Raw genomic sequence first — 14,124 nt, forward strand, 5'->3', positions numbered from 1 at the left:
TGGTGAGGGAAGGGGGGGAGGGTTCAGCTAAGGACTACAGTGAGTGAGAGCTACACAGAGTCGGTGTGGATGCAGGTTGACCCGGCAGAGATAACACGTCAGTCCCACCGCTATTCAAGGTGCTTCAAAGCAACGCTACAAAAGACCTCCCTGTCTGTTCGAGAAAGTGCCTCTGTCAGCTCAAAACTGACAGACGGAAAGGAGAAAAGGCACTATGTGTTCGCTGGTGTTTGGTACGTCGCTCACTAAAAAGACTTTTAAAAGATAGGGATGTCAATTTGTCAAATTTCAGGTGACAATGTGCAGCCTTGTCCAGCACAGTGTGAATGCAGTGGTGGGAAAAGTTTGACAATGGGACTCCTTTTAGTGCCACAGTATATCATTTAAATAGAAATTCATTGTTTTTCCTCAGATGTGTTAAGCTTGAGTAGCTTATTTAGGCTTTTATCGGAAACACAAACAGATTACAAGTTTACCGTCTGTATCTTCATGGCCTTACAAAGTTGCTGACTAAATGTCCTCATTCAACCAGCAAACACAAGAATACAAAACTTATTCTGCAGCACCGCAAGTGGTCAAAAATCAACATAGTATCTTTCACTACCGGTTAAATATTGTACGTTGATTTTGACTTCGAACTCCAAATTCATATTTGCATAAGAAAAATTTAACTAAGGTAATAATAGGGCTCGACAAATCAGTCAGGTACTATCATTAAAAATAACTTATTAAAAGTTTTTATTTCCCTTCTGAACATTCAAGAACATTACAATTTACTCGACAGACAGATTTTACATTCATGTTCGTCATTTCATCTGTACAAATAATTTGTTTTCTTCAGTAGCTGGGCACCAAATACAAACATCAGGTATTACAACATCACTGAAGAAACATAATCTCTCATGCACCGTGCTGATAAAATCTGATTTGACACAAGTGTATTGTGAAGGTTCATGGCGTGTTTAAATATTCTGGTATATAAAAACTGGAAGGATGGACATTTGCTTTCATTGTCCGTCATGTAGAATGTTAAACTGGGTGCAATCACGTGTTCGTGTTGCCTTAAGCTGGCTGGGACGTTCAACTGAAACGACCTCACCTCGAGACATTTTGCATTCACAAATTGGTCGCCGCACATGAATCATCTGGATGAAATTTGAATTCTTCAGAACTGCATGTGTAGACAAAGAAGGGTGCATTCTTACCGAGCATCTGTTCACGTTGTCGTCATCCCTCTCCTCATAGTAGAAATAAACAAAGGGGATCCACAGGAACACACAGAACAGGATGATGGAGTAAAGTGCTGTATGGACACAAACGAAGAAATCAAATCAAAGAATATGCTTTAATTCCCTCTTTCAGTCAGATAAATCATTTAATTTATTTATTCTAATAGCAGTTGTGAACATTTAAAAACATAATTTAGCAGTGAGAGTAGAAAGCCAAGGAACAATAGGTCCCCGTTCCTTGAAAAAAAGAGATAAATCTAGGCCAGGAATCACTTATTAATTGTTCCAGAAACATTGATACCACAGTGAAACAATAAGAAACTTACATTCAGTCATCCATAAATAAATGTTTGTAATGGTGCACATCACATTAGTCATTGTCTCTCTCCCTTCAAACTACCATATATTACTCCCATCTGTTCTGGATATTTATTGTAGATAATATAACTCTCAGGCCAAAACACTGCAGAGCACCAACGGTTGTTTGTTTTAGATGACACTGTCCGATGTCACATGGGTGACTAATGGGCATTATCCGAAGTTGTCAGTTTGTGTCAGTTGACGCTTTGGGCAGTTGGATATGTGTGTAATATGAATGAATTAACAATATAAGTAAAAATACAACAATCATATACCTTCATAATGATCAAAACTGCACTTTTACGCAGACATATACTGCTACTTAATAAGGAAAACAACAGATATGGTGCTTCTGCAATTCTCATAGCTGAAAATAAAAGTAGAAACCCAGGTGGTGGTTAAAGTGAAAAAAAGAAAGGTGTTGACAAATCACAACAACTAATATAAACCACCAGAAGCAAGGGCCAATGGCCCCTCCCCCACTGTATACCCCTTATTTCCAGTGCCGTGCTCGGGCCAAACCCATCATGGAACGCTGCCTTCATTTTGATCTCACGACAAACCTGTAAAAGTTTTGCGAGGGACCGGGGGCAAAACAGGCCAGGGGCGTAAATCTGGGGAGCTAATGGCTTCTTCCCAACCTCCAACCCCAAAGAATTGATCCCCGAGGAAGCTCGGGGCAAGCTTCCATCAGAGCTAGTTTACCATAGAAGACGTGTACTTTATAAATCTTTAGAAATGACGTGTTTGGAACAAAGCTGGGTTTTTGATGGTGGTCCATCACCTTACAGAGCTTCATGTAGGAATTTAAAGGTGACTGAGTTAGTTTGTTAAGCAAAGCATTAAATAGCTCTATGAGTTGTTGTGAAATAAAATAAATAAAATCAGCTCCCTATTTGATTGAGGTGGTAATGCTGAATATTTTCATATCAAAGTGAAAATTATTAAATATGATACTTATCCTCCTGCCTATTTTTAGTGACATCCATCCATTTGTGTATACGTTTATTCAGCCCACCAGCATTATTAATGGTGCTTTATAGGCTTTTTTGCTGCTTGTTTAACAGTAGCTAAACAAGGCAGATGTTTATGTTGACCAGCTATCAACGTTTAAAAATGGTGTCTGATAATGTTTGACAAGACGTCCCAGGTTGAATAATTCATCTTGGGACAAAAGGTGGACCACAATTGCAAGCCACTTCATTAACAGCAGTGTTTTCTGGTTTATGTGCCATCTGTAAAAGCTGGTTAATAATACTACTGGGAGTGTTTTCAGAAAATTAAAAATGTTGCCGCTTCTTTTCTGATTGTAATCAGGAGCACTGAGCAGCTGATTCAAATAGGCATTTGTATTTCAACACATTATCCTTCACTCAGCATCACCGTTTAATATTGCTTTGGGCACCACTCACAAAGCCGGTACTCATCAGTCCCACTTCAATGTGTACCGCTAGACACGGTGGACGCAATACACCCGTCTGTAGTGAAAGAGCTCACTTTTCTCTCATTCAAGCCTTTGTTTGTTTGTTTGCTTCCTTCTGTACAAGATGCTTTTTTTTATTTTTGGAGAATCCAAAATGCATTAGAAATTCATAGAGCGGAGGTGAGGCAAAACACTTAAATAGAGATATGCCATTTCAGGCTGGGGAGCTCCTCTTTCTGTAGCAAATGGATGTTGGTGAAGACGGCCCAGACGACCCCAAAATAACCCAAAGAGAAGCATGTCACAGAGATGTGCTCCACAACATGGTCGGCACAGCCCAACGCCTCCTCGAGGTGATAATGTGAATCATCAGTGCACGTCACAATAGGATGCCAAATTTAAAAAAACGTGCACGGAGAAAAACAGCTCATCACATGTTTTTCAGACATGTTGAATACAGGTTTGGTATGACGGTGGTGCTTTGTAATTTATACATTTGGCCTTAAAGTTAGCTGAATTAAACACAATCGAAACACAGAACCGTTATTGTATAAAGAGATTCCGGACTACGCAGAAGACACAACAACTGAATACGTGCCATTAGAGCATGACAAACTACACAACAATTGTAAACTGAATATTGGTCTTGATGAACATTTAATCAATTACATTTACCACACTTCAACTGCAATGTACAAACAATGCTCCATATCAGTCAAGAATGCCCCCGTGAGTTGGACTATATTTCCCAAAATGCTCTCTCTCCTGCAGACAAATGTCATCGGAATAGCGGCTTGCTTTTTGCCAGCTGTGATTGTGACAAGGCATTACTTTCAATAAGCACATGCTCATTGCTCCACTAACGTATCCATTTACACTCATTGACAGCCGGGAACGCAGAGCTTAGGATGACGCCAGGAGCCAATAAAATGCAAGCCATGCACAGTATGCCGCCGCTGGAAATGCACTCGTGGGTTAAAGCATTGGGTGATATTAATCATAACACCATGAATATTAACATACTGAGAGAATAGGTCATATTGCTTTACCACGCATCATCCATTACTCTCGGAGCAGATCTTGTACTGGGAAGAAGGCCTGACCAGGGATAGAAGTTTAGCACATTTATCCCCCTGACAGAGAGCACAGGATAAATAATTGATTGTCCTCCCTCCACTTTATACAGCTCGTGTTCAAATATAGCACGGACTCCAATTTACTCGTAAGGGGAAGCAAAAAACAAATGAAGGAAAACATATTTTGAAAGGTTTTGGGAGAGGTGGCCATAAAAGCGTTCCATCTACCGATGGAGTGCCAGCTGGGGAAATAATGCGAGGACATCCACACAGGCAGTGGTCAATAGCTCATTATATTTTAATAATCATTTGTGGCAGTTTACAACAATTAGAACTATTACAAACTCTCAAGCAGAGCAGTAGTTTCACTCCTAATGAGAAGCATTAGAGCAGTGTCCTCGCCTTACTGTGGCTCTCCACAGAGACATTAGCACCTGGACTCCTGTCCCTGGCAGAATCTATTACATTCTTTTTTGGGGGGGGGGGATTAAATGCCAGGGGAGATTTCGCACAGAAATACAGACTCTAACAAAAGGACTCCAGAGACTGATGAAAATATATGTCTGTACAGACACTTGCTGAAAGCTATGACACTCTGAGCTAGCACTCTCATTTTCAGTCAAAATCAGGGAAGGCTATAATTTGTTCTGGGGGGCGAACATGGGATAAAACACGAGTGAATATTATGTATTAAAATATGAAGGAACTCAAATGTGATGGCCGTGTTGCTCCGCTTTTGTTGGATGAGTGAGTAAACACACGTTTGCTAACATTCAAGACAAAGGAACTTGATACGATGATGGATTATCAAGGCTCATTTGCTGCGAGTATGTGTTGGAGTCGTTCTTAAAGCCACCTAATGCAGTTTGTTTTGGGCTTTATTTTGCTTTCGTTGGGCAGAGCACAGTGTAGAGGCAGACTGGAGAAAAGTCCCACGGCTGGAATGGAACCAGGGACTTTACAGTTGCGTGGCACGCGCTGTGTAATTGCTGCTTTTAACTACGCTTACAATCTGTATACAACCAAGAAAGAGCAGGGCCAGATCAACATGCATATGTATGAGTATGCAAATGTGGGATAAATTAGTATTTTAATATCGAACTCAAAGTACTTGACAGAGAGCAAAAACAATCATGGTCAATCCTATTTCTAATTGTTTTTTCTACTATTTAACCTACGTCATGGCAAAGTCATGTATAACAGTAAGAACACATATACTCACCGGCCACTTTATTGGGCACACCTGTTCAATTGCTTGTTAACACAAATCGCGAATCAGCCAATCACATGGCAGCAACTCAATGCATTTAGGCATCTAGACGTGGTGAAGACGACTTGCTGAAGTTCAAAGCGAGCACCAGAATGGGGAAGAAAGGGGATTTAAGTGACTTTGAACGTGGCATGGTTGTTGGTGCCACACGGGCTGGTCTGAGTATTTCAAAAACTGCTGATCTACTGGGATTTTCACGCACAACCATCTCCAGGGTTTACAGAGAATGGTCCGAAAAAGAGAAAATATCCAGTGAGCGGCAGTTGTGTGGACGACAATGCCTTGTTGATGTCAGAGGAGAATGGGCAGATGGTCGGGTCAGAATTTGGCGTCAATAACATGAAAGCATGGATCCATCCTGCCTTGTATCAACGGTTCAGGCTGGTGGTGGTGCTGCAATGGGGTGGGGGATATTTTCTTGGCACACTTTGGGCCCCTTAGTACCAATTGAGCATCGTTTAAACGCCACGGTCAGTATTGTTGCTGACCATGTCCATCCCTTTATGACCAGTGTACCCATCTTCTGATGGCTACTTCCAGCAGGATAATGCAGCATGTCACAAAGCTCAAATCATCTCAAACTGCTTTCTTGAACATGACAATGAGTTCACTGTCACCACATCTCAATCCAACGGAGCACCTTTGGGATGTGGTGGAACGGGAGATTCGCATTCATGGATGTGCAGCCGACAAATCTGCAGCAACTGCGTGATGCTGTCATGTCAATATGGACTAAAATCTGTGAGGAATGTTTCCAACACCTTGTTGAATCTATGCTACGAAGAATTAAGGCAGTTCTGAAGGCAAAAGGGGGTCCAACCTGGTACTAGCAAGGTGTACCTAATAAAGTGGCTGGTGAGTGTATGTTGAGACATCTCTGCACTAGCCAAAGAAGAATAAAGGAAGCTTGCGTTATCTGGCCAACAGACTCTTGAAAAACATTTTTTTAACATTTATTGACTCCAAACATTACTTGTAAGATGGCAGCAACTGGTGAACCTAACTCCAGACTTCTATGTGGAAACCTAGAGCTCATCTCTAGCGCCGCATGTTACTCTAGTTAGTTGCCATCTGCTTGTGACAATGGACTGTCACGAAATGAAACATCCTGTTGTCATATCCTATGATTTTGTTTCACTTCACAGCTCAACGGCATATTTTGTTTGGTTGACAAGAGGACCCCGTATACCCACTATAGGACAAATGGACTCCACAGGGCTCCTCGTGCATTGTTACAGGAAGTGGGGGCCATCGATTTCAAAGACGAGCCTTGAAGGACATGAAGAGTGAGCCGATACAGAAGAACTTCTTCATGGGAACAACATCTTAATGCGCCACCTTATCAAGGCAAGGCAAGTTTATTTGTATAGCACATTTCAACAACAAGGTAATTCAAAGTGCTTCACATAAAACCATTAAAAGCATCAAAACACAAGGCAAAAGAAAAGGAGATTTCAAAAACAATTAAAAAACAGTGTAAGAAATAAAATGCAGTAGTAAAATGCGGAAATGCAGGAAATTGATTAATATATTAATTGAATGTGGTTCAATTAAAGGCAGCAGCAAACAGAAAGGTCTTCAATCTTGATTTAAATGAGCTGAGGGTCTCAGCAGACCTGCAGCTTTCTGGAACTTTGTTCCAAGTTTTTCCAAATCCTGTTGAGACATAAGTCCTCTAATCCTTGATATATTCTTCAGGTGATAGTAGGCTGATTTTGTAATTGTCTTGATATGGCTGTTCAGGTTGAGGTCTGAATCCATAACTACACCTAGATTTCTGGCTTGGTTTGTGGGTTTTAACATCAGTGACTGAAGCTGAGCGGTGATTTTCAATTGTTCGTCCTTGGTACCAAAAACAATTACTTCTGTTTTATCTCTGTTTAATTGAAGAAAATTCTGGCACATCCAGTTGTTTATTTGTTCAATGCAGTTACCCAGCCCTTGTATGGGATTATAGTCCCCTGGTGACATAGTTATGTCGATTTGTGTGTCGTCTGCATAATTATGATAACACACTTTGTTGTTTTCCATAATCTGAGCTAGTGGAAGCATGTAGATGTTGAACAGAGGAGGCCCCAGTATTGAGCCTTGGGGAACACCACATGTCATTTTAGTCAGCTCTGATGTGTAATCAGCTACAGACAAAGTATTCTCGGCCCTTCAAGTAGGATTCAAACCAGTTAAGTGCTGTGCCAGAGAGTCCCACCCAGATTTTTAGTCTTTCTAGGAATATGGCATGGTCGACCGTGTCGAATGCAGCACTGAGATCCAGTAACACTAAGACTGAACTTCTGCCATTGTCTATGTTCAAGTGGATGTCGTTGAAGACCTTAACAAGAGCAGTTTCAGTGCTGTGGTGCTGTTGAAAGCCTGACTGGAAAACATCAAAGCAGTTATTTACGGCCAAGAAGTTGGTCAGCTGTTGGAAAACCGCTTTTTCAATTATTTTACTTAAAAATGGGAGGTTTGATATTGGCCTATAATTTTTCATCGTTGCAGTCTAAACTAGCTTTCTTTAAGAGTGGTTTAATAACTGCAGTTTTTAGGGCTTGTGGGAAGATACCTGAGAGAAGGGATGCGTTTACAATTTGTAAAAGATCAGTGCTCATGCAGTTTGAAATATTTTTGAAAAAGTGTGTTGGTAGAATATCCAAGCAGCAGGAGGATGACTTCAGATGTTGTATGATGTCTTCTATAGGCTTCTACGGTTGATTGAATGAAATTGTGTCATGATACTTGAATGGATGTCAGATCGGGACAACACATATCCTGTGGTTGATGTGGAGGCACTGACTGCTTGTCTAATTTTCTGAATTTTTTCAGTAAAAAAGGTGGCAAATTGATTGCATGCCCAGGTGGATTGGAGTTCAGCAGCTACCGACACTGGAGGGTTTGTTAGCCTGTCGACGGTAGCAAATAAGGCGCGTGTGTTGTTCTTGTTTTTGGTTATGATGTCAGAGAAGAATGACTGCCTTGCATTTCTAAGTTCCAAATTATAATTGCGAAGTCTCTCTTTATAGATGTCACAGTGAACCTGGAGATTAGTTTTTCGCCACCTGCGCTCAGCTTTCCGACACTCTCGTTTCTCTATTCTGACCAGCGTAGCATTTCTCCAAGGAGATCTTTGCTTACCCGAGACAACCTTCACTTTAGTGGGTGCAATGGCATCAATAATATTTTTAACTTTAAAATTGAAGCCATCTACAAGCTCATTGACTGAGAGGCAAGAGAGGGCTGGTGTGGAGGAGAACTTCTGAATAAATAGTTCACTGGTGTTTTCAGAGATGTAACGCTTTGTCACAACCTTGGTTTGGACATTTGTGTGCAAGGAGATTGCACTCTCAAAGAAAACACAGAAATGATCAGAGAGTGCAACATCAGTCACAGCAACCTTGGAAATGTTTACACCTTTGGTGATGATTAGATCCAGAGTGTACCCCCTGTTGTGGGTGGGTCCTGTCACATGCTGAGTCAGATCATAGTTATCAAGGACACCACATAGTTCTATAGACTCTCTGTCCTGGAGCTTATCAACATGGATATTAAAGTCACCAACAATAACAACACAGTCAAAATCAATACAGATTACAGACAGCAGTTCAGTAAACTCATCAAAGAAGGTTGCACAGTATTTAGGCGGTCTGTAAATGTTTAGGAATAAAGCTTGAGTGGAATTCAGAGCCACATATTCAAAATAACTAAAATGACCAAAGGGCATCTGCTTGCATTGAAGAGAATCATTAAATAAAATTGCAACTCCACCTCCTTTCTTATGCGCTCTTGTTTCACTCATGAAACTGAAGTTGGGAGGTCTTGATTTAACCAAGTTTCAGTTAAAAACAAAATGTCCAGTTTGTGCCGAACAATAAAATCATTGATTAAAAATGTTTTTCCTGACAGAGACCTGACATTTAATAAAGCTAAGTTTAATGTGGTTAAGTTTAATGTGGTTAAAGCTTTCTTTGTGCAAATGTGTTTTTAACTGTATTTTGTCGCATCAAATCCATGCGTTTAACATGTTGATGAGTAGTAAAAACATGTGAAATGTTAAAATGAATACATATAAGAAAAGAAAACTGGCTGAATTCAGACTGAGTTTTCTTCAACCTTGTCTTCTTATTGGGTCCTTGTGCAGAACTGGGGACGTTAATGATGAATGGTACCAGGGCTGCTTTTAATGATATTAACTTCAGAGCCTGAGAGATTGATCTCGTCTTCATTGGAGTTTCCTTTCAAAGATCAGTTGCCAGAAACGTCCATCAATGAGTTACTTGGTTAAAACAGATTCACTCTCACAGTTAGAGAAGTGTTCACTCACTCAACAAAGCTTTGGTGAAGGCTTGATAATGCTTTAGCACGAAAGTATTAAATTAATTGGCTGGATTAAAGCAACAATGACAAAGTGGGCAGACACACTGGTGTAATATTGAACATTAGAGCCTGACCAGTACATCACAACGGCAAACATTATCGGCCAATATTAGCTTACTACGGATATATTGGTGTTACCGTATTTGTAAGCCGATGACTAACAAGTAATTACCTTACAGAACTGACAAAGACATGTTTAAAAGGTTCTATATACGAGATGTATATTGCCTCTCAACATGGCAACGGCTGAGACGGCGGCTCACAGCTAACTGTGCTAACAGCGCTAATGGAACAAACTACGGCTAAAGTGCTGACAGAGCACTTCCCAGACGACGTCTTTGAAGTGAAGTGAAGTGAAGAGCTATCCGTGTTGTGGTTTTTTGCACATAGTGGCAAGAAAAGTGTTTTTTGTTTCTGATGCACACTGGACTTCAGAATGGACTTCAGACTTCAGAACGTCTTCAGAATGCTCTTACAAGAAGCACCAGACTACCACTCTCCTCCAAGATTCAGTCAGCGCATGTAGGCTGGGTGGACAAGAATCGCAGAGAAAAACAAAGTACTTGCGGAATATTTACAAGAGGATTGCATCCTCTCTAACTTCTCCCCTACAAATGGCATTAAAAAGGCAGAGAGAGAGAGAGCCAATGACTTATTTAAAGGTCCAAGGGGTATTTTTGCCCTGTTGCTTAAGGGCCTTATGCATCACTGCTTTGAAGTACTAAGCAGTTCAAGGAAATGTATAAATGGATAGAGGCTGGAATTGAAAGGCTGGGCTTTCAAACTTAGGGTTCATCAAAGATCACAAAAAGCTATTTGGGCTTTAAAAGGAAGTGGGTGTTTCAGTTACAAACATGTACATCCTCTGTGAAGTCGAAGGTAGAGTGTATCTGATACTACACTGCGTAAAATGGATCAACAACCGCCGGGTTTATTCTCTAGTCACAAAGTAACATTTCACTTACACATTTTCACTTCCTGTAGCTTGGCATTGCAGTTGCGTTGTGATACAGCCGTTATCTCTTCATCACAGGTACTCTCAAAATGCATTCTGATGCAACTTACTATCCCCATGCGCTCACACATGCATGCCTGTATCTGTGTGAGATGTAACACAGCTGAAATGTATTTACTTGACCTACTTCTGATGTTACTGGCAACATGTAGCGTAGCCTTCACAAGAAAAGTGTCTGAGCAACTGTGAGATTTTAAAATTAAACACACATGCAGTTTAATAATGAACAAAAGGGTGCAAAATAACCTAAATATACCACAATATCATCCACTCCCACACATTCAGTATAATTGTGTGGATTCTAAATATGAATACAAATCTGGTACAAAAGTAACAATCCATTCAAATTAAAATGGAATTGTGCCATATTATCATTATCTCCACTATCATGGTAAATGGTAAAATGTACAAATGACAGCTATGTAAGGCCATCAAATGGTTCCACAAACAAACTAAATAATGCAGAGAAATCTTAAAATCACTGTACTTATTAACTGTGATCAACACTGAATGCAAGTCAGTCACCTTTAAGGAAAGCGTGTCTAAGTGGAGGAAATAGGAGATCTCTATGTCAAACCTGCAGTTACTCAGTGACAGCACTGTCAAATGTGGCCTTAAAGAAAATCCAACTTTAAAGGTTAGACTTGGAAGGAGACACACGTGGAGCTTGGTCTCCACCTACTGGCAAATAAAAAAGCAATGCCCCTCAGAGAGGAGCGAGTCCCTGGTTCTTCATGAACAACAGGATACTTAAAGAGAACGAAAGGAAGAATATATTCTTCAGCAAAGACGTACAGGCCTCTCAAAATGTCATCTTCACAAACATCACATGCATCATGAATGTGCACCATTTTACTTAGTATGTAGAGTATGTATTTAAATCTGTAACAATTTCACTCAATATGTGATATTATAATATATAGTTGGCATCCCTAAGCTATAACTGTATTCCCAATATATGCTTTGAGGAACTAAGCACAATATCGGATTTTTTGTATTTTAGGCCGTTTTGCAAGCACTCAACCCTCCTTATCGACAGCCAAAGGTTGCAGGACCGCAACAAATTGGCAGGCGGAAGATTCTGCAGCACACACTCCCAGAGCTGTGATCACACAGATACATGCTAGAGGCAGGTAGCTAACTCTTTCAAGCCTCTCTCTTATCCCTCTGCTAGATCCTCCTCTTGGAAGATTTTTTTGAAACTGGATAAGAAAATGTATATAATGGTATGACAAACTATGTGCGTAATATGAAGCCTACTTAACACACTATATAGAATCAAAGCATGTATGTGGAATAAGGACTTGGCATGACGCACAGCAACTTCAGCAACCACTCTATAAACAATGCTAGAGATTGTGATTTAAGAGTCACCCTCAAATGTTCTACTTTACTAAACCAACGAAGTAACCTTCTTCCGTTCATGTGTGACACATTGCTTGAGCTTGGACTGTTGCACCACGAACATGGTTTCCAGGCAATTTGGCCATTAAATGAATTAAACTACTGGCGGGAAACAGCCCCGCATCCCAGACTAAGCCAACAGGATTATTAATTTAGGAAGTCTCTATAGAAGTTTCTGTTAAAAGGGGACGTCGAATCCAAACCATGGATGGTCACACAGAGAATTGATCTTGAGTAGGAAATCATATTTGTGAATGCTGGATTCAGATGACGTGTTCATGGTCTGTGAAAGCCAATTTTCTGATGTCATTATACAATGAGAAGTGGTTTCTTTGATTGGGCTGTCTGGGCAGGGAGACAGCTTGTCTTCCTTGCATTTGGCATTTCTGAACAGACGGTACATAACAGTGTTGCTGACAGGCACTTTAAGGCAGCATCTGTTAGAAAACGTGTGATTTAGTGTCTTTGGTATGACTGAATTTGCCACCGACAAAGACAACAAACTCATGCTTTCCTTTAATATGACAATCGTAAAGAAATTCCGGTAGAACTATTAGCTCTCGGTTAGGAATTCATCAGCCAAACGGCCGAGATACTGTCCCCATGATTTGCAACCACACTCAAATACTGGAATTATGGAGTGATCCATGGGGACGGGACCTGCTCGTAGCTAGAGAGTCGTGCAGGACGATCCAAAGATGCCTGACTGAACGCTTGACAAACCTACAAAATGATACGACACAGTTTGCCTCAAGCCAAAAACAAATTGCCTGTGCCAGTAAAGAGTTGTTTTTGGAAAGCAACACTGTGGCTAGACTTCTGTAGAAAAATAAAATTAAAATAAAAATAGAAATCGAGATTACTTGGTTCTGTGCACTGTTTGTTTGTTATCGTTTTGTTTCGCCAAGTTGAATAGGGCGAGGAACACGAGCCTTGAAATGATCGCAACGGTTGTAAACAAACCTTTTTTTTTTTAAACCTTTGATGAAGAGCCACGTTCAAACCTTTATTGATGAAGAGCCACGTTCACTCAGGTTTAGTTCCATCATTGTTCATACTAAAATGATGGAGACGATGTAAGTAACAATACTACATACCATTAAGGAGCAGTTTTAGTTTTTTATGCTTATGTGTTGCTAAGAAGACACCCCAGAAGATGGGTCACTCAGGTATAGTTCCATCATTGTTCGAAGTCAAAGAATAACTTTATGATGTACTTGATTTTAAAATACATTTATTCATTACAACTTACATTTCTCTGGCATTTATAGTTTTCTACTGTACCGAAACATACCGAACCGTGGCTCCACTGTACCGTACCGAACCGTGAATTTTGTGAACCGTTACACCCCTAATATCTCTGCATTTATTTGATATATTTTGTTTTACAAAGTTAGGAAAGCAAAGTGTAGTTCAAGCCCGATGTTGCCTTACACACAAAAGAATGGTCCCAGTCTCTTCCGCATACAGCTTAGTAATCAAACACCGATATCGGATTGGAACTCAACCGATACCCAAAGCCAAGGTATCAGTATCAGGACTTAAGTTGGATCGGTGCATCTCTAATTTTCTTTTTTACCTAACCCATATTTAAACAGGTATGGCTTGTTGAGTGTAATAAAATAGTAAACTGTTAAAACTACCGAAAAGGAGCAGTCACACTCAATACCTGTAGGTGGCGCAAGTGTCAACATTGCAGCAGCTATTTCCTTACTTGCCTGTAGAAGGCGCTATCAAAAGGTTAACTTCTATCCATTCAAACTGCAGCAGAAACTCATTTCTTTAACGATGGCCTAGTAAGCCCCGACGGTGAGCTGGTGAGCGTACACATTGCTAGAAGTACTCGACACCGGAAGTACCTGACATGAATCTAATGCAGTCGTCTTTTACAGTTATCAATTCCACTTTTGCTGCTACAACAAGTCAACATGTCTGCTCTGAGAAGGGTCCGTTAACAGGTGTTTTCACTTATTCTG

The 14,124-nt window shown here is 40.4% G+C and overlaps 1 protein-coding gene across 1 annotated transcript in view; it reads right to left on the bottom strand.

Moving 5' to 3' along the window:
• The window catches only part of lmbrd1 (LMBR1 domain containing 1), a 52,306-nt gene that overhangs the window by 32,414 nt on the left and 5,768 nt on the right, over positions 1-14,124 (bottom strand). The window contains exon 4 of the mRNA XM_079280817.1: positions 1,206-1,303. Coding sequence (XP_079136943.1) covers positions 1,206-1,303 — 98 coding nt within the window. The remainder of the gene's footprint in view (positions 1-1,205; positions 1,304-14,124) is intronic.

This window comes from Melanostigma gelatinosum (genome assembly GCF_949748355.1).
Source record: "Melanostigma gelatinosum genome assembly, chromosome: 12".
In the NCBI taxonomy this organism is placed as follows: Eukaryota; Metazoa; Chordata; class Actinopteri; order Perciformes; family Zoarcidae; genus Melanostigma; species Melanostigma gelatinosum.